Source organism: Candoia aspera, chromosome 1, assembly GCF_035149785.1.
Source record: "Candoia aspera isolate rCanAsp1 chromosome 1, rCanAsp1.hap2, whole genome shotgun sequence".
Classification (NCBI taxonomy): Eukaryota; Metazoa; Chordata; class Lepidosauria; order Squamata; family Boidae; genus Candoia; species Candoia aspera.
Window position 1 is genome coordinate 305923135 of NC_086153.1, and position 21674 is coordinate 305944808.

General features: G+C 42.2%; 2 protein-coding genes across 2 annotated transcripts in view; one reads left to right on the top strand and one right to left on the bottom strand.

Moving 5' to 3' along the window:
* The window catches only part of NDUFB1 (NADH:ubiquinone oxidoreductase subunit B1), a 133122-nt gene that overhangs the window by 67697 nt on the left and 43751 nt on the right, over positions 1 to 21674 (bottom strand). The gene's annotated exons all lie outside the window — the stretch shown is intronic.
* Positions 3745 to 21674, top strand: part of SLC24A4 (solute carrier family 24 member 4) — a 121636-nt gene continuing 103706 nt past the window's right edge. Inside the window, exons 1-2 of the mRNA XM_063290247.1 lie at positions 3745 to 4393; positions 14775 to 14885. Coding sequence (XP_063146317.1) covers positions 4249 to 4393; positions 14775 to 14885 — 256 coding nt within the window. The 5' untranslated portion in view covers positions 3745 to 4248. The remainder of the gene's footprint in view (positions 4394 to 14774; positions 14886 to 21674) is intronic.

Consider the following 21674-nt stretch of genomic DNA (forward strand, 5'->3'; position numbering starts at 1 on the left):
GTCTTCCATTGATATTCCCATTACTGCATATAAGTGGTCCTGTTTAGATCCTGAATCCATTTAAACACACCATCTTTAACTTGTCCAGTTTCTGAATCAATAACGCCTCGAGAGATATTCTGAACTTTGTATTCTGAATGTTTCAGATACAATCAAGTCTCTAAGTATTCTGTTTCATTTCTGTAATTCCTTTTGCACTATGCTATTTGTTTGTAGATGCTAAAGCCAGTAAGGTGATTTTGTCATGAGTAAGGATGGCGAGCAGGGGGCTCTCACCCAGACTGTCAAGTGCATGCGTAGCACTGAGGAACTGTTCAGCCATTCAAAGAGACACAGATTGGGACCGCCTTAACCTTTGGGGTTTATATGGCTGGGTTTTCCCACGCTTTCTCAGTTTGTTAGGATTCTTGTTAAGTACTACTAATAAATATTAGAGACCAAGTCCTCGCCTCAGTGTGTTTCCTGGTAATCAGGACAGATTTGAACTATTCCAAAGAGGAAAACTTGAAAAAATTCATCCTTGTTTTATTAGACATTTCTTCCATTTTAAAAGGCTCTGTAAAACTAAATTCTGTGCCAACATTTTAAATCCATTTTTAACCACTTGAAGTATTTTATGTACCCCATGCTATAATAGCATCAATTCTTAGTACAAACAGAAAACTTTAAGTACAGAAAACTGTAAGCCTGGACAAGTCCCTGCAGTTTTCTTGGCAAGGTTCTTCAGAAGTGGTTTGCCACTGCCTCCATCCTAGGGCTGAGAGAAAGTGACTGGCCCAAGTTTACCAAGCTAACTTTGTGCCTACAGCAGGACTAGAACTCATGGTCTTCTGGTTTCTAGCCTGGTGCCTTAACCACTACACCAAACTGGCTCTCAAGATATTCAACTATTCATACTTCTATTTTGGAATTGCTTGGGTGACATCACAGTTCCATTTAGTATAGCACAGGTGAATACCGGGTCAGCATTTGCATTTGAGTCCTAGACACAATTGTCAGTTGTGGCTTGTATCACCACTTGTATGCTTCGATAAACCAAATTTCAACTATTAATCCACTTCCAGTCAGCTTAACGGCAGTGGGAAGAAGGGGACTAAGATAGTCAGTGGGTTCTGACTGAGAAGGAACACAAGGAGGTGGCAGCAAACCATCTAATGAACCTTTGTGATGCTCCACTGACCAATTTCGTAATTACTGGCATAGGCAATGAAGGCCATAGACATGATGAGTCAGTGCTGTTTCTGATATTTCTCTCAGTGATTTAAGTGGCCTCATTTCAGCAACAATCCTGCTTTCTACAATGCACAAATCTTTGTCCAAAGTTCTTGCTTCGGGACTTTTATTTTCACTTCCAGAGGATTCACTTCTAATCAAGCTCATTGTGATTTGGCCAACCACATTTTTACCTTGTGAGTCCTTGTGAGGTCACCTAATTTAATGCCAGCAGTGTCTCATCTAGATAACTCAGGCCATGGTTCCAGGATTCAATTGCATAGTCTGTAATGTTGACTCTTCCCAGCCCTCTTCCATGAACGAGAAGGATGAATGGGACTACTACTTGATCCCAAGGCTTTTGAGTTTTCTTCCAACATTATCAAAGTGATTATATAGTTGATGTAAGTGTACCTGTTCTTTGCAATGGCTGTTTGTTCCTGCATGTATCAGCAGGAAGGGCTACATAAATCAACCATATATTATAGGTAACAAAATTTGAATAATAAAAAAATAAATAATATTATTCTTTTCAGTGAATAAGTGGGATGCAATTGTGCCAGTAATAATTAAAATAAAGAAGTTTAAATACAGGGTAGCATAGAAATTGAGACTTCCTATATGCTTCCAGCTATGGTTGCAACAAAAGCCTTCCTTCATATTTATAATATTCCCATGGTCTTGGTTAAAATGGCTATTGATATTAACAATTACTTATGTTAAAGAAGTCTTGTGATTTATGTTTGTGTGTGTGGTAGTACTTCAAACTTAGTTGTTGTAAATGTTGAAAATTATCTGGGAGAACTCTGGCTCTGCACATTTCTTAAGTTTGGGACTATAGAAAACTATTTCTGGGAAGTTATGACAAAGAGATATAGCATAGACTGTGTCTTTGCAGTTACTAATATCAAATTATTTCAGTTTTGATAGCTTTATTAAAGAATTTGCTATATCTGCCACTGACCAACAAAATTTAAATTAACTATTTAGAGCAGGGTTTCTCAACCAGGGTTCTGTGGAGCCCTACGGTTCCATGAGAGGTCACTAGGGGTTCCCTAGGAGATCACAATTTATTTAAAAAATTATTTCAAATTTGGGCAACTTCACATTAAAGAAGTAAGCTTCATTCTTCATTTTTAGTTTAAGAACACTGTTAATGCATATATACAGGCCTATACATGAAACGAATGTAATAATTTTGTTACTTCTGGCCTATATTTGAGCCTCAATGTACAGGCGTTCCCCGAAGCCTGAAAAATATTTCAAGGGTTCCTCCAGGGTCAGAAAGTCGAGAAAGGCTGATTTAGAGGTTTTTATCCAAGCAAGAATAATATGTCAGTCTTCCTTTTGGCAGCCATTTTTAAAATGGTGACAACAAAAACTTTGTACAAATGTGTTAAATTCTATATAGAATTCTATATAGAATTTAACATACATTATATATAGAATTTAACATACATTATAAATGATGAACATAACTTTAGTATCAAGTCAAGTTTTCAATATTTTATAGCATTGCTTCTAAAGGTTGTATCTTGTGGAAGTTTAATGCATTCTTGAAATATTAAAACTATATTTACTATGATTTTCTTTGCATTCTTTCATCCCACAGCATGTTCTATCTGTGTCAAATAAATAACAAAGCAGGAAATGGCTTATAGGAATCAGAGCTCATAAACTCCAAATAAATTTTGTTTCAATTACACGTCGTTTTCTCCAGCCACTTCACCTAATTCTTACCCCTTCCTGGCTTCACTTTTATTCTTTCCATTATCTGCCGATTCCCCTGTAAAGTTGTAACCATTCCTGAGAACAGGTACAATAATGTCTTCTACCGTTCCTGAGTAAAATCTTAAGTCCCGTCTTTGGCCTGGATAGAGAGGCCACTTCGAAAAGTAGTCTGCGCGTGATTGTGAATGTAACTACGGCGCTGTCTCATGAGCACATGCTCTTGCACGCTTCATCTCCGCATGCACAGCCCTGCCTGGCGCTAAATGAAGAAAGGATAATGTCAGCGCTATTTAGGGGAAAAGATTAATTTGGCCAGTTAATCTCCATCCCGCCGCCCGGCCACCGCAGGAAAACCACATGGATCCTATAATGTGGTAATCAACGAGATAGGGCCCCCGGGGGCGGTGGGGGGGATGGAGTGAAGTGAAAGGCACATGCGCATTGCCGGCGGGGTGGGGGAGGACTCAGGTGCTTCGCTGGGAAAGTTACCCGGGAACGGAGCCGAGGACGAAGGTTGCGCCGGGGCATTTCCACGGAGGAGAGCGCCGCGAAGGAATTTGCTCCGCTGCCTTTCCTGGAGCGCCGACGAAAGGCGCTGCGAGAGCGGACGGTGCACTTGAGCGTCCGACTCGAGCAGCAAGCAGAGCCGCCGCAAGGGAGATGCTGCCGCTGCTGCCAGCGACGAAGCAGAGAAGGATCGCGGATTCCGCCGCTTTCGCTGCCGCTCCGCAAGCCTCTCACAACGGCGGAGGGAGGAAAGGGAAGGGGATCTGAAACTTTCCAGTGGGATGCTGTGCAGAGCTGGGCTGTCCCCGCTTCCGCCTTAATCTCCTGCTTCGCTCGCGTTCTCTGCCGCCGTCGCCAAGGCGCGCTTGGAATCTGCAAGGAGGCTTTTCTCCTGCCGGCGCCCGGCGCCCTCGGATGCCGCCTTTTCAGCTTCTTCTCTGCCGCCGGCGGGGATTGTTGGCTTGGCTTTTCCCTCCGCCTGCAGGGGCACGGCTGTTAACTCGCGCTGCCCGGTCGAGGCGAAGCTGAGGTCCTCGGCCCGAGCGGAGCTCGCGGGCGCAGAAAGTCGCATCTGCCGCGAGGCGGCTTTTGCCGTGGCTCCCGATCCCCTCGACCCCAGCGGCCTCTCGTGGGATTCCCTTCCTTTCTTGGATGCGCGTCTCGCCCTTCCTCGTGATTATGAAACCCTCCACCGGGATGCCCCCCAAGTGAGCCCCTCTGGCGAAGACGCGGAGGAGTTGCCTCGCCTCCTTCTCGCCCGCAGGCCCCCGTGAGCGTCTCCCGCCGCCCCGGCTCGCGATGGGGCTGGAGGTGCCGCCGAGCGTCCCTTCGAAGCCTCCGCTCTTCAAACTGAGGAAAGTTCGCAAGAGGCGGGAGATGCTGCTGCAACAGCTGGGCTTCATCTGCGCGATCCTCTTTTTTGTTTGGTGCATGTCCAAGCTAGGTAGGTGGGTGGCCGCGTGTGAGTGTGGCAATGAATGACAGCATGTGTGGGTGGATTGCACAAATATTCCCATGGCTGTGTGAGGAGGAGAAGCTGGAAGAAACAGCAAACATGGTGAAAATAGGGCACCTTTGCCTCTTGTATGTCACCCTCACCAATCTGTCCAGGTAACAGTAGTTTCATAATTTATTCACCAGGGAATGACACTTGATGTCTGTATTTTAGTGCATAAGGATGTGGGGACTGCAGTCTATTCCATCTAATGGCTAGTTTCCCACATCAGTGTCCAATTAGATCCGCTCTGGGAAACATACAGGCCAGAGGTTTCACCTGTTGTGGCCTGTGAAAGTTCAGTGCAGCCACCCTAACAGTGGCCAAGCATAGTACATTTGTCTAATCCATTTGAATAAGGTGCAGGTGAGTGACCACCTCATGGCAAGGAGTTTCATAAATTATTTGTGATATGTGTAAAGTAAGTGTTTCCTTGTTTTGTTTTATCTTAGTCCTTGATCTATTGTCAATAAAGATAGCAATGCACTAGCTAGTCCTTAGTATTCATGTTTACTCTGAAAAACATTGAGTTTCTGATGTTGTCCTAAATAAGCATTTTTCAGAGTTGCAGTCTTAGTTATTGAAAAGGCTTCCTGTTTCTTGATCCTACAGTATAGGTCTATGTATCATATATTGGACAAGGACTGGGGGTGGTGGTGGTGGTCATTTGACCCCAAGGAGCACCAATCATTAAGTGGATAACTCAGGACTGGAGCTCTGTTTTAAAGATTAGCAGTCTGTAATACCAAGAAGATTTGTGTAATAATTTAGAAATGATCAGCTATGGACTTTTGCTGTCTCTTTTGTGGAGTTTGATGAGGGTCTTGGAGATCAGAAACCAGAACGATCTGTCATGTTCTAGAGAAATATTATATCTCTGAACTGTAGCCAGCCCTCTAAACTAAAAGAGGCTGTTAAGAGGACACATCAAATAGAACTACTGCTACTTTTTTTTTTAGTAAGAGATTTGGCAGGTTACAGTGGTTCCACTCTAATAAGAAGTACGAAGCACTACTTTGCCTAACTATGATGCTGCCAGATGGCTATTAAAAGAATGATCTGTACAGCTGAGACTGACAGCTTTTCTTATCTTGGACAAGCCAGGGCTCCATTATCGTTTCACTAATAGTAGGTGAGGAAGAAAATACAGCATCAAAAGCTGTCTTAGGAACAGATGTAATATGTGTAGCCATTGAATAATATAAACTATTCCTTTGTGGTTTCTCTCACTAAGTGTGGGCTAAGGCTGCAATCCTGTACATAGTTACCAGGGAGTATGCTTGGTCAAACTTAGTAAAGCTGGCTTCCCAGTGAAGATGCTTTGGCTTATGTTATACAAGGGTGAGCTGGAAATAACACACCATTCCCCTCTCTTGGGTATGAGATCAAACAAGAAGCCCAAAGCCCTTTCACAAAGGAATTAAGTGCATCAACCAAGCCCATGAATCCAGTTCTCTTTGGAAAGCATTACTACTCAGTAAAGGCCACACTGCTCCTCTTCATACCAGGCCTTTACTACAGAACTAAAGGTTTTAAGACTGAAGAAAATTTTCAGCTTGTTGTTAAAGTCTAGACCATTTTTTCCAGGTTATCAGGAAAAGGTCTTCCATACTATATTGCACTGGGGTGTGGCCTCACAACAACAACAACAACAATAATTTGTTAAACGTGTATGTTGCCCAACTCCCGAGAACTCTAGGCAGCTTAAAACGTTCGATAAAAGATAAAAGATAAAGATGAAAGATGGTCTCCCTCTCCCTTGCCAAAGGCCTGGGTGAAGAGTCAGGTCTTCATGGCTCTTCTAAACAACAGCAGAGTGGGGGCCATCCTGATCTCGGGGAGAACCTCATTCCAGAGGGCAGGTGCTGCTCCAGAGAGGATGTGCTTCTGGGATCCTGATGGGTGACATTGTTTAATTGAAGGAACCTGGAGCACACTGGAAACTATGGGAGACAGGCAGTCCCTCAAGTAACCAGGCCCTATGCCATTGTTTGGTCTGTACTGTCTGTAGCCCTCCCAGGGTGGATCAGGCCTAAGTTTTCAATTTGTTGTTGTTGTTTTGCACTGTGAGTAGGATTAAAGGTTGAAATGGATGCTTTAATCCTTGCAAAAGCATGAGGCAACATTTCATACCTTAAAATCCTGAGCCCGACCAAATCAGGCTGATGGTCCCCCCCCCCCCATTTGGTGTTTAAGGGCAAAATGGACACCTTTAGTCAAGGCACAAAAACAAAGAGTGGCCCAGGGTTTGAACGAAGGTGACCACCCCGTCATTCTGTTACCTGGTTCTTTTGACTGGACTTAAGAGAGATTGATCCTGAAACTTTCTCCATATAAAGGAAATCCCAGTGCTGCCTCAAAATCCGGGGGTGGGGCAGGACTTATATATATGACTGAATCATCACCTCTTACAGAATTTAGGTTCACCTACTGTGAACCGTCTTTTTTAACAGTTTTGAGGGGGGGTTCCCTCCCCACTTTTCTTTCTTTCTTTCTTTCTTTCTTTCTTTCTTTCTTTCTTTCTTTCTTTCTTTCTTTCTTTTTTTAAAATAAAAGTTTGTAGTTTGACAGATCATGGAATTCTGTTCCCCCTCCTGATGTTTAGTAGTCAGTTTTTAACTTCAGTCTTGGTGGCGCAGGTGCATTAGAGGCGCCAGTGGAGTAGTGCTGGGATTGTATTCCTCCCCCTCTTTTGCAAAGAAAAGGTGACCCATCATAGTCTGCTGTAGTAGACGTTTCTGAATAATTGCGAAAGGTCATCTTGTGTAACCATTAAGGGAACTTCTGGCATTGTTGTTTATTCGTTTAGTCGCTTCCGACTCTTCGTGACTTCATGGACCAGCCCACGCCAGACCTTCCTGTCAGTCGTCAACATCCCCAGCTCCCCCAGGGACGAGTCTGTCACCTCTACAATATCATCCATCCATCTTGCCCTTGGTCGGCCCCTCTTCCTTTTGCCCTCCACTCTCCCCAGCATCAGCATCTTCTCCAGGGTGTCCTGTCTTCTCATTATGTGGCCAAAGTATTTCAGTTTTGCCTTTAATATCATTCCCTCAAGTGAGCAGTCTGGCTTTATTTCCTGGAGGATGGACTGGTTGGATCTTCTTGCAGTCCAAGGCACTCTCAGAATTTTCCTCCAACACCACAGTTCAAAAGCATCGATCTTCCTTCGCTCAGCCTTCCTTATGGTCCAGCTCTCACAGCCATATGTTACTACAGGGAACACCATTGCTTTAACTGTGTGGGCCTTTGTTGTCAGTGTGATGTCTCTGCTCTTAACTATTTTATCGAGATTTGTCATTGCTCTTCTCCCAAGGATTAAGTGTCTTCTGATTTCCTGACTGCGGTCAGCATCTGCAGTAATCTTTGCACCTAGAAATACAAAGTCTTTCACTGCTTTTACATTTTCTCCCTCTATTTGCCAGTTATCAATCAAGCTGGTTGCCATAATCTTGGTTTTTCTGAGGTTTAGCTGCAAGCCAGCTTTTGCACTTTCTTCTTTCACCTTCATCATAAGGCTCCTCAATTCCTCTTCGCTTTCAGCCATCAAAGTGGTATCATCTGCATATCTGAGATTGTTAATGTTTCTTCCAGCGATTTTAACTCCAGCCTTGGATTCCTCAAGCCCAGCATGTCGCATGATGTGTTCTGCGTACAAGTTGAATAGGTAGGGCGAGAGTATACAGCCCTGCTATACTCCTTTCCCAATCTTAAACCAGTCCGTTGTTCCGTGGTCTGTTCTTACTGTTGCTACATGGTCATTATACAGACTCTTCAGGAAGCAGATAAGATGACTTGGTATCCCCATACCACAATTTGTTATGAACTTGCCACAATTTGTTATGGTCCACACAGTCAAAGGCTTTAGAATAGTCAATAAAACAGAAATAGATGTTTTTCTGAAACTCCCTGGCTTTTTCCATGGATGGATGATATTCTAGAGGTGACGGACTCGTCCCTGGGGGAGCTGGGGATGTTGACGACCGACAGGAAGCTCTGGCGTGGGCTGGTCCATGAAGTCACGAAGAGTCGGAAGCGACTAAACGAATAAACAACAAAGCGGATATTGGCAATTTGGTCCCTAGTTCCTCTGCCTTTTCTAAACCCAGCTTGTACATCTGGCAATTCTTGCTCCATGAATTGCTGAAGTCTACCTTGCAGGATCTTGAGCATTGCCTTACTGGCATGTGAAATGAGTGCCACTGTTCAATAGTTTGAACATTCTTTAGTGTTTCCCTTTTTTGGTATGGGGATATAAGTTGATTTTTTCCAATCTGATGGCCATTCTTGTGTTTTCCAAATTTGCTGGCATATAGCATGCATTACCTTGACAGCATCATCTTGCAAGATTTTGAACAGTTCAGCTGGGATGCCGTCGTCTCCTGCTGCCTTGTTATTAGCAATGCTTCTTAAGGCCCATTCAACCTCACTCTTCAGGATGTCTGGCTCTCGCTCACTGACCACACCGTCAAAGCTATCCCCGATATTGTTATCCTTCCTATACAGGTCTTCTGTATATTCTTGCCACCTTTTCTTGATCTCTTCTTCTTCTGTTAGGACCTTGCCATCTTTGTTTTTGATCATGCCCATTTTTGCCTGGAATTTACCTCCGATGTTTCTAATTTTCTGGAAGAGGTCTCTTGTCCTTCCTATTCTATTGTCTTCTTCCACTTCCGCGCATTGCTTGTTTAAAAATAATTCCTTATCTTTTCTGGCTAACCTCTGGAATTTTGCATGTAATTGGGCATATCTCCCCCTATCACTGTTGCCTTTTGCTTTCCTTCTTTCTTGGGCTACTTCTAGTGTCTCAGCAGACAGCCATTTTGCCTTCTTGGTTTTCTCTTTCTTTGGGATTTATTTTGTTGCCGCCTCCTGAACAATGTTGCGAACTTCTGTCCATAGTTCTTCCGGGACCCTATCTACTAAGTCCAGTCCCTTAAATCGATTCTTCACCTCCACTGCATATTCCTTAGGAATATTAGTGAGCTCATATCTAGCCGATCTGTGGGTCTTCCCTAATCTCTTTAGTCTGATCCTAAATTGTGCAATAAGAAGTTCGTGATCGGAACTACAGTCAGCTGCAGGTCTTGTTTTTACCGACTGTATAGATGTCCGCCACCTTTGGCTGCAAAGGATGTAGTCAATCTGATTTCGGTGTTGTCCATCTGGTGAAGTCCATGTATAAAGCCGTCTCTTAGGTTGTTGGAAGAGAGTGTTTACAGAGTGAGTTGTCTTGGCAAAATTCTATCAGCCTATGTCCTGCTTCGTTTTGTTCTCCCAGGCCATGCTTACCTGTAATTCCAGGTGTCATTTGACTGCCCACCTTAGAATTCCAGTCTCCCGTGATGAAAATAACATCTCTTTTAGGTGTGTTGTCCAGTAGGTGCTGCAGATCCTCATAGAACTGCTCTACTTCAGCTTCTTCAGCATCTGTGGTTGGGGCGTATATTTGGATCACTGTGATGTTAGATGGCTTGCCCTGAATTCGAACTGAGATCATTCTGTCATTTTTTGGATTGTATCCAAACACTGCTTTAGCCACTTGACTATTAATTATGAAGGCTACTCCATTTCTTCTGTGGTCCTCTTGTCCACAGTAGTAGATCTGGTGGTCATTTGATGTGAAGTGGCCCATTCCAGTCCATTTCATGATGGATGCCCAAAATGTCTATCTTTAATCTTGACATCTCACCAATAACCACAGCATCATTGAGCTGCTCAAGCTCCAGCACCATGACAAGGTAACGATCCTTTGCTGAAGCCACTGAATTATACCCTTTCTCTGATTTTGATATTTGTTGGAATTTGAATTTGGTGTTATACACAAGTATCTACACATAGTTCATCTAAAACGTGAGGATCAAATGATGGCAATGAAGTTGTTGCAGATAGCTATAACAAAATATTTTACCATGATCTGGTGGTTTTACAATGCAATTCTCATTAATTTCTGTTGGTATATTAGTTTTAGTCCATTATTTGGTGTGTAGAGTGTCTGCTGATGAAAATATTTTTTCCCCTTACATCCAAGGATCATCATTGAGTATCAGAATGGAACTCCTGAATTCTCAGACTCTGTTCCATGTTTGGAATGATCTTGTTAAGATTAACACTAAAATTAGCACATTAGTTAATCCTGGAAATTCCTTTTCTCCTTTTATTCAAATGCAGGAATGCTTGTAGAGCTCCCTCAGCCCAGCATTTCCTCCTTTGTAAGTAGCTGTGCTAATGCCATCAAGGAGAGGTCCTGGGGAAGATGTCCCTGGTGTCCCCCATCCTTGGTTTTCCTCTTCCTCAGTTGTTCCCTCCTGGAACCTCTCCCTTACTTATGCTCTCTCCCTCTTCCCTCACCTTGGCAATACCATTGGTACCTTTTCTCTCTCTTCATATCTCCAAAGGGCCTCTAAGGCAAGGGGAAGAGAGAAGAGAAAGGGAGAGGGCAATGTGTTTGCTGCTGAACTGGGAGTCCTCAAAGTAGTAGAACCCTGGAGGGATGGCACCACTCTCTGTACGCCTTGGCTTTCTTTGAACAGGATAGCTGGTCTCTGATATGAGATGCCGTTCATGTTCCAAAGTTTGATATTAGGAATAAAAATACTCTATAGATTTTGGACGTTTTCAGTAATGTGGATGATGCCTTAAGACTGGTTTAGATATAATAAGCCATGGTTCAGATAACTGCAACTGATCGATGATGGCTTTGGCTTGCATGTTTGATTAACCCACAGTTTTCTTCATGTAAGAATGCAAGAACTGTTATTTAGTGTAACTCTAATTAGTTATCAAACCAAGGTGTCCAACTGGGCTGATAAAAAGGGTGTTTACAGCAACTGGCTTCAAAAGCCCCACAGCTTTTTAATATGTGTCACAGCAAGCTCTGTACAAGGGGCAGAGCTTTAATCATCTGGTCATGCCGGCCATTTTGAAGCCAGTGACCATTTCTGAGGACACTCCTGCTCTCAGTTCATTTTTAATGGTAACTGTGGCTGGCTTGCTTTAGTTAGTTAATTAGTTACATACTTACTTACTATTAGGTTTGTATAGTTGCCCATTTTATGTAACATAATCCTGGGTGGCTCATTTATACATTAATCAAAAGTATAAATGAAAGCTTTTGCTATCCTCTCACGTACTATATGAAGAAACGAAGAAGAAAGATGTGGAAAAAAGCCACACTGGCCTTGTTCACACAACCTGTATGCTGTGGATTTTTTTTAATTGCTCTGATGAAAACAAAAAATGGGAAATGGCAGCCACCCAACCTCCTTGGCAGATGTTGGGTGGATTTAAAAATGGCTGCTCCCAACTGACTAGGTAACCTGAGATTGTGCTCCACCAGTGGACAAGATGAGTCTTGAGGTCGCTCACCTGGCCAGCAGTGTCATACAAACATTGGCAGAACACTGGCAGTTTATTTGCTTTTCCCAATGTGATCTGTCCCAGATGTGTTGGACTGTAAGTTTTACTATCCCCACTGAGCAGGAGTATAGTAATTCAAGCTAGGAGTGATATAAAATGTATCCAGTAGAGGATCAGGTGGGGAAAGTTGATCAGAACTATATAAACATCCCATTTGCCTCAAATTTTAATGTGTAAGATCCTTTTTAGAGACCTTTCTGAATTCAACACTGTTTCTAAATTAATGTGCAAGAAAAGATGTTCTATCACCACCTTTTAAAAAAAGTGATATCTTTGATTTTGCATATACCAACTTTGAATGAGGACCCTGTTGGTCCCATTTAATGTGGATGCATATGCATAGATATCCATACCCATGAGCCAGTGGTTCGTAGTGGCTCATTCCAACCAAGTATTTCCAGTCCATGGAAAAAAAAACTTGTAGAGAAGCATGCTTTACCAAATTGTTTTACAGGTTATCAGACAGATAATGAACAGCAGTGTGTGGGTAGAAATCTAATCCTCTACTCATACATGTAATAAAATCCTTGCAATGCTTGCATTCCCATGCAATGTTTTAGGTTGTGGAAATAAAAATATAGTTAACCCCTGCAAAATATCTAATGACATGAATTCCAATATCTGATTCTGTGACAAATGTATTGCATTACACCTACTTTTTATCTTTTGCTTTTTCAGTTATATAATGGTAAGATTGCTAAGATACACAGCATTAAGCCCATTTCACAAACTTTTCCCATTTTATTTTCTAAGCCTGACCTGTCAGGATGAGCCCAGGGGGCCTATATTACTCTGCTTCTAAAGCTAGCATTTCCATGAGAATTTAAATGGCAGGTTCCTACTGGGCATCTTTAGAATAAAGCCTTATTTGAACTTGTCTCTGCATAGTACACTTGAAAGAGATCCTTGAAGTAACCCATCTATTAACTGAGAACAATATAAGTCTTGTGCAGGTTGTTTTATTACTTCTGTATGGCCTGGCTGTTGAACTGACAGAGAATAATGAAACAAATGTCCTTTTTCCCCCCATTTCTTTTTGTTTTGTTTTGTTCTGTTCTTATTTTCTGCCAATTTGTTTGTCCTGGGTGCTAGCATTGAGGAATATATACTTGACTGTTTTGGAATGCCATTAAGTGCTCTTCAGTATTTATATAAATGACTTAGATGAGGGGATAGAAGGATGCTTATCAAATTTGCAGATGACACAAAGCTGGGTGGGATCACTAAGATCACCCAGAAGACAAGCTCAAGGTTCAAAAGGATCTCAACAGAACACTATCAGACAAATAATTGTTCAGTGGTGAGAAATGTGGGGTTCTGTACTTAGGTAGGAAAAACCAGATGCACAGGTACAAGATAGGGGGTACCTGTCTTAACAATAGTATTTGAAGAGGGATCTGGAAACCTAGATCACAGATTAAGCATGGGCCAGCTCTACACTGTACTAGTCAGACCATACCTGCAATACAGGTAGTCCTCATTCAGCAACTGTTCAAAGTTACAGTGGTGCTGAAAGGGGGTTACTTATGATGAGTCCTCGTAGTTGCAGCTGTCGCAACGTCCCCATGATTACATGATCACAATTCAGGTGCTCAGCAACCAGCTTGCAATTACAACATTGCAGCAACCCATGGTAATGTGATCGCCATTTGTGGCCATCACTGTTGGCTTCCAACAAGCAAAGTCAATGGGGAAGCTGGCAGGAGGTTGCAAACGGCAATCATGTGGCTGCAGGATGCTGTGACTGCATGGAATTTGCCTAACGATAGCAACTGGGACTGCCACAACTGTTGTCGTAAGTCGACACAGTCATATGACATTGTGCCTTATGACTGTGCCACTTAGTGATGAAGTTCCCAATCCCAGTTATTTGTTAGTAAGCAAGGACTACCTGTATTGTACCCATGTTTGGTTGCTATAATACAAAAAGAAAGTTGAATTGGAAAGAATACAAAGAACAGCAACAAAAGTGGTAAGGGGTTTGGAGGCTACATCCTATAAAGAACAGTTCAAGGAACTGGCTGTATTTAGCCTAAAGAAAAGAAGACTAAGGGGTGGCATTAGAGTGGTCTTCCAGTGTTCCAGGGAGGAGGGTGTGGATTTATTCTCCTTAGTGCCCGAAGGTAGGACAAGAACCAATGGGTAGAAGCTTTACAGAAAGAGACATAAACTCTAAATAAGGAGGAATTTCCTGTCTGTGAAAGCTGTGGAGCAGTGGACCAGCCTGTCTGCTGGAGCTGTGGGTGTTTCATCACTGGAGATTTTCAATCAAAGGTTGAACAGCCATTTGTCTCTTGGATTCCTGCCCTGGGCAAGAGGTTAGAGAAGAAGAATCTAATCTGGTGATTCTGTGATTCTATACCTGCATGTCCCTCCATAGTTAATCTCATGCTTCTCTACCATGTTGCAGTTCTTCCTCATCACAGCTACATGATTAACTGGGCTGTGTTGAGCACTCACATGATCAGGATGGATCTTTCTGCATATTATTATTATTATTAGTAGTAGTAGTAGTATCTTGCTTTTTCACAATTCTGTGAGGTGGCTTAGTGTGAAAGAGACAGAAATTAGTACAAGGTCACACAAAAACCTCCATTGCACATTGATTTCTGCAGCCAATACTGTAACCACTATAGCACTTTTTGTCTTTCTTCCTTCTCCCCCACCCCCAATCTTGGATTTTTCTCTGTTATGAATCAATCCATATATAATTTGTATGTGTCAAAAAATTATCTGGAGACTCCCTTCCAGCTAAGGTGGTAGAGAATTTATGGTGATAGATGAACTAATGGTTTTATTCAGTAGAAGGCAATTTCCATTTTAGTCTCAGACTATGTTTATCTAATGGAAATAATTATATATATGGATAACCCTTTTTGCCCTTACAAATACAGTGTATGTCTTTGTGCAGGACAAGAGTCAGCTGTTGTTAACCAAAGTGTTCTGTCCGAATTATGGAGGAATAGAAGATTGATGGCATCAAACAATGAGTCACACAAACAAAAGAACTGCACAGAACCAGGTAAGAAATGAGGAGCTTTAAGATATTTTTCACTTCTATCTTATTGTGGCAAGACCTGCAGCAGTGTGTCAGAATTGGAAGATTGTGCCAGGCAGGAAGATGGTTTAATGAGCACACAAATTGGCAAGAGAGAATTGACAGAGAAGTGGAAGGTTTGCACAGCCGGTGCAAAAGGTACGTTTTTAGTGACACAAAATACTCTCAAATCTTCATGGTGGGTTGCAGGGAAGCTCTTGTCTCTTGCTGTTGGTTACATCATGTACGTGCTTGAGTTCTGAGGAAGGATGACGACTTTGAAATGGCACATCTTTCCTTTCTGTCCCTTTGTTTTTGTTGCACGGAGCAAAACAAATAAACACCTACACATTTCAGCATATGGCTATTTCTGTATTACTGGTGTTGATAGTCTTATAAATGAACTTCTGTATTGGTTTTTTAAAATGAAAACGTGTATCTGAAAACTATTTAAAAACTAAGTGTCTGAATAATGGTAAAAGAGCTGTCATTATGTTGTTAATATATTTGAAAAAAATGAAAAGCAGATTTTTTTTTCAAAGTTTTTGAATTTAGGACCTGATACAGAATTTATTTCTGATCAGATTTACCATTATTGCTGTAATCCAGATTCTGGCATAACTACCTTCAGAGCTTATAATTTCTGTTGCAACTTGAGTGGCTATTGAGAGGAGAATCTTGTGCTTTACATTTTTATAAAGTGCACACACTGCCCCCAACCCCCTGCCAGATAGAAGTTCATTCTTGGCAGTTCAGGAAGATTCAGGAAGTGATTTTTCAGAAGAGTTCAATAATAGGAGATGACATTTGCATTTATTTAAAATATTTCTGCCTTACATTTATGGTGGAAAGCCTTCCCAAGGGAGCTTACAGATAGAAAAGGGACAAACAGTAATAAAAGCAATAGTCAAACAGACATTTAAAAAGGCACAAAATAGAAAACATTCCTCAAAATAATAAATTCAGTCACTGTTTCAGCTAGGGCCTAAAGTTCATACTGGAACATAGATCGGCTTTTAAAAAAAAACAGGAAAGCATAATGACTTATGATCCCTCACTAAATGAAAACGGCATCTGCTCCCTAGAGTTGGCCTCATCAGTTCCATTAATATTACTGAGCACGGATTCCAGCTTTGGGGTTTTGCCAGAGTTCTATACTTAGGTGTCTTTTCCCTGTCCATTTAGTGTTTAGTTTCTTAAAGAGCAATCAAGGAAGCTTAATGGACAGAAATCTTTTCTGAGGACTACCTCCCTGCATTTCAGAGTTTCTACATGGAGGAGCATCAGCTGCAGCTTGTGTCACATCCACTTGTGCAGATTAATATATATATATATATATATATACACACACACACACACACACACACACATATCTTCAGCAAAGGATCGTTACCTTGTCGTGGTGCTGGAGCTTGAGCACCTCGATGATGCCATGAGCTAAACCGTGAAGGGCCACCCAAGACGGGAAGGTCATGACAGAGAGGTCAGACTAAATGCGATCCCTGGGGAAGGTAATGGCAACCCACCCCAGTATTCTTGCCGTGAAAACTCAATGGATCAGTACAACCAGAGATATGTCGGTATACCATCGGAAGATGAGACCCCCAGCTCGGAAGATGGTCAAAATGCTACTGGGGAGGAACAGAGGATGGTTCAACTAGCCCCAGACGTGATGATGCAGCTAGCTCAAAGCCGAAAGGACGGCTAGCGGCCGACGGTGCTGGTGGTGAACGGCGAATCCGAAGTTCTAAGGATCAACACACCATTGAAACCTGGAATGTAAGATCTATGAGCCAGGGCAAATTGGATGTGGTTATTGGTGAGATGTCAAGATTAAAGATAGACATTTTGGGCATCAGTGAACTGAAATGGACTGGAATGGGCCACTTCACATCAAATGACCACCAGATCCACTACTGTGGACAAGAGGACCACAGAAGAAATGGAGTAGCCTTCATAATTAATAGTCAAGTGGCTAAAGCAGTGTTTGGATACAATCCAAAAAACGATAGAATGATCTCAATTCGAATTCAGGGCAAGCCATCTAACATCACAGTGATCCAAATATACGCCCCAACCACAGATGCTGAAGAAGCTGAAGTAGAGCAGTTCTATGAGGATCTGCAGCACCTACTGGACAACACGCCTAAAAGAGATGTTATTTTCATCACAGGAGACTGGAATGCTAAGGTGGGCAGTCAAATGACACCTGGAATTACAGGTAAGCATGGCCTGGGAGAACAAAACGAAGCAGGACATAGGCTGATAGAATTTTGCCAAGACAATTCACTCTGCATAACAAACACTCTCTTCCAACAACCTAAGAGACGGCTTTATACATGGACTTCACCAGATGGACAACACCGAAATCAGATTGATTACATCCTTTGCAGCCAAAGGTGGCGGACACCTGTACAGTCAGTAAAAACAAGGCCTGGAGCTGACTGTAGTTCAGATCACGAACTCCTTCTTGCACAATTTAGGATCAGATTAAAGAGATTAGGGAAGACCCACAGATCAGATATGAGCTCACTAATATTCCTAAGGAATATGCAGTGGAGGTGAAGAATAGATTTAAGGGACTGGACTTAGTAGATAGGGTCCCGGAAGAACTATGGACAGAAGTTCGCAACATTGTTCAGGAGGCGGCAACAAAATACATCCCAAAGAAAGAGAAAACCAAGAAGGCAAAATGGCTGTCTGCTGAGACACTAGAAGTAGCCCAAGAAAGAAGGAAAGCAAAAGGCAACAGTGATAGGGGGAGATATGCCCAATTACATGCAAAATTCCAGAGGTTAGCCAGAAGAGATAAGGAATTATTTTTAAACAAGCAGTGCGTGGAAGTGGAAGAAGACAATAGAATAGGAAGGACAAGAGACCTCTTCCAGAAAATTAGAAACATCGGAGGTAAATTCCAGGCAAAAATGGGCATGATCAAAAACAAAGATGGCAAGGACCTAACAGAAGAAGAAGAGATCAAGAAAAGGTGGCAAGAATATACAGAAGACCTGTATAGGAAGGATAACAATATCGGGGATAGCTTTGACGGTGTGGTCAGTGAGCGAGAGCCAGACATCCTGAAGAGTGAGGTTGAATGGGCCTTAAGAAGCATTGCTAATAACAAGGCAGCAGGAGACGACGGCATCCCAGCTGAACTGTTCAAGATCTTGCAAGATGATGCTGTCAAGGTAATGCATGCTATATGCCAGCAAATTTGGAAAACACAAGAATGGCCATCAGACTGGAAAAAATCCACTTATATCCAACTTATATACCAAGTCATGGGCTGGTCCATGAAGTCACGAAGAGTCGGAAGCGACTAAATGAATAAACAACAACATACACACACACACACACATATGGAGAGCCATGCAGGATCAGATCAAGAACCTTTTTAGTTCAGCATTTTGTTTCCACCAGTGGCCAGCCAAATGCTTTTGGGAAACCCACAAGAGAACATGAAGGCAAGAGTTCTTCTGTGTGATTTATTTGAGCAATTTTGTATTCATAGCATACAGCTTTTGCATATGTAGGTACTGTTTAGCCCATCATTAATAACTGTACATGAACTTGATTAATCCCCTTTCAAACCATCTATGCTACTTTACTTGATTACCATAATAATATCTTCTGACAATACATTTTGTAAGTTTGTTATATGTAATTTTAAAAACCACTTTCAGTCACCTGCCCAAATCTACTTTCACTTAATCTTATTTAGTGAACCTAATTTCTGGTGTTTGGGAATGAGAAATTTCTCTCTAGCCCACTTTCTTCTCACAATTCATGCTCTCAGAGTTGCTATGAGTTGGGTGGCCTATAATTGTGATTTAGGAAGGGAGGGAGGGAGGATAGCATAACACCAGAGATGCCATTTCTGATAGAAAAACACTAGGTTTTGGATAGCACATGCATTTTTGTTTAAGCTGAGCAATATTTCTCCGCATACAGTTTAAGTATGTAGAGAGGGAAGAGAAATCTAGAGGCAAAATGGGAGACTAATGCAGACAGGCAGGCAGTTTGCTAGGCACGTCTGCTCTCAGCTTCTTCTCTGCATTTGGATGCACCATTCCATCAGTTGAACAAAAATATATTTATCTTTGGATAGTGCTCACTGGTTAATACCATTAGCACAGTCTCTTGGCAAGTTCTCCTGAACATCAGGATAATATTTACTGTCATTTCCAATAGGAGATTCTCATGTCAATCTTTTTCATGCAGTCTACCATTAATTTCAATGAATCATATATCCAGGATGGCTAGCTGCATAAAAGACCAGAGGTCATACACTTTTAATAATTGGTTGCTCTGCAGGTGGCATCTGCTAAAATGTTCTTTTCTACAGAACTAGGAAACGGATGGGTGCCCTGTCTTCCCTTGCGTCTGGCATCCTATGTACAAGTCTCACTGAACTTGCACTTGAATTTCTCTCCTGCTAGCGTATAGTCTCTTCTTAGAGTTGGGTGAAGTCATGATTTTGTTGTAACCTGCCAGAAGGAACCCATGAATAAAAGTTTCATTTATCATGTGAGATAAAATAGGATAACATCCTATCATCCCAGATGGTGATGGTGCGCAATCTCCTGTACTCATGGCTCCTGCTTGAAGAGCAGGTGATAGCCGTGGCTAGAAGGGCCTTTGCACGCCTTTGGGTTGTGCATCAGTTGTGCCCATTCCTGGACTGGGAGGCCCTGCTCACTGTCACTCATGTGACGTTCTGTCTGGACTACTGTAGTGTATTCTGTATGGGGCTGTCCTATTACCCCACAGGTAATAAGTGGTGCTGGTTCCTCAGTGCATATAACACCACTACTTCGTGAGCTGGATTGGTTGCCATTGTGCTTATGGGTACAATTCAAGGTAGCTGGTTATCACCTTTACAGTCCTTCATGGCTTGGGACCGCATGGCTTGGGACCATACTTGAGAGATCATATCTCCCTGGTTGCTTCTGTCCATCCAATCCAGTTAGGCAGGATGGGCATGCTTCAGATCTCATCGGCTAAGGAAGGTGTGCCTTTTCTGCTGTGGCATCTGCCCTGTGGAACATTCTCCCTCTGGAGATCAGGATGGCTCTGACCCTGCTGGCCTTTCATAAGGCCCTAAAAGCCTGATTCTCTGCCCAGGCCTGGGGCCTCAAGTGTGTGAAGAGACCTGTCTCCTGGCTGTGTTAGTGATTTTGGACTGTAATACTTCATCGACTGCTATGTATTTTAATTTTTGTATTTGTCGTAATTGTTTTTATTTTTATTTTGATATTGTTCACCACCCAGAGTCACGTACTGAGATGTGTGGCTATATTAATTAATTAAATAAATAAATATCTGTTTGTTGTCCTTTCACTAAAACCTCAAGATCTAGGCTGCAAAACCCTGGATGACCATGACATGACAACAAACAGTTACATTTTATCATCTAGTGGCTGTTGGAGTTTTGTAGTCCAAATCTGTTAGCCCTGGAAAACCACCTTTGAGTGGAACTCAGCTGCTGGTGATTTCATGGCAATGCCTTTGTCACTTTCTTGGCAACAATACAAATCATCTGACTTTGCATTGTTTTAGGATGTATGGATTATTTGTTTGTTTGTTCAGTCCAGTCCAACCTACCATCGCAGAATTTCTGGTGGTCTCCCATTCAAGCACTAAGCAGTCCTGACCCTACGTAACTTCAAAGCACAGACCAGGTTGGCCAAGTAGTGACATCTGCTAAGACATCAGTTAAAGACAGCAGCTTAAAAAACCAAGCAATGGCTGTGTTCCCATAGCATAAGGTAAAGGTTTCCCTTGACATTAAGTCCAGTCGTGTCTGACTCTAGGGGGTGGTGCTCATCTCCGTTTCAAAGCCGAAGAGCCGGCGTTTGTCCGTAGACACTTCCGCGGTCATGTGGCCGGCATGACTAAACGGAATGCCGTTACCTGCCTGCCGAAGCAGTACCTATTAATTTACTCACATTTGCATGTTTTCGAACTTGGCAGGAGCTGGGACTAGCAACGGGAGCTCACCCAGTCACGCGGATTCGAACTGCTGACCTTCCGATCGGCAAGCTCAGCAGTTCAGCGGTTTAACCCGCAGCGCCACCACGTCCCACGTCCCAAAAAGCATAGCAAACCACAAATTAGTTAACTATGTTTTAGCCTTGTGCATTGAGGGATCCAGGCCATGTGGTTTGGCATTTTATGTGAATCCAGAAAATTAAATTAATTGAATCAACTATGGTTCATTTCATCTTGAGTAAGCATGTTGCACAAACACTGTCATATGATATGAACTGTCTTTATCCTGTTCTAGCTTCTTTTTTTGTCAATGACTCAGTTCTGTCAATGACTCAGTTCTGACAGTGACTTAAAATGAGCATTAAGGTTATACAATACAAATATGATGTATACAATGCACCTCTGAGATAAAAAAAGTCAACAGTAATTAAAAATAACATTCAAGGAATTAGTAGTTAATATCAGAATAGGTTATATTTTTCTGAGCTACAAAAACTATAGTTTTTAAAGAATTTGCTATACCGCCATTAAGTGATGATACAATTAAAATAGTTTTTCAGACTTTCTGATATTGTGAATGAACCTGAATGACAATACATAATTACAGTAGTCCATTTTTTTACTGGACCTTAGTTCATCAACTGTATCTTCATTACATACTTGAAGTTTTTTAACATCCAGCAAGGAAGGTTATTCTAAAAGCTCTCAAATAACTTGTTCCTTTGTCAGTCTGAGGGAAACTAGTGGGAAAAGCTCTCAAAACTGTGGAGTCCTTGAGGCTCT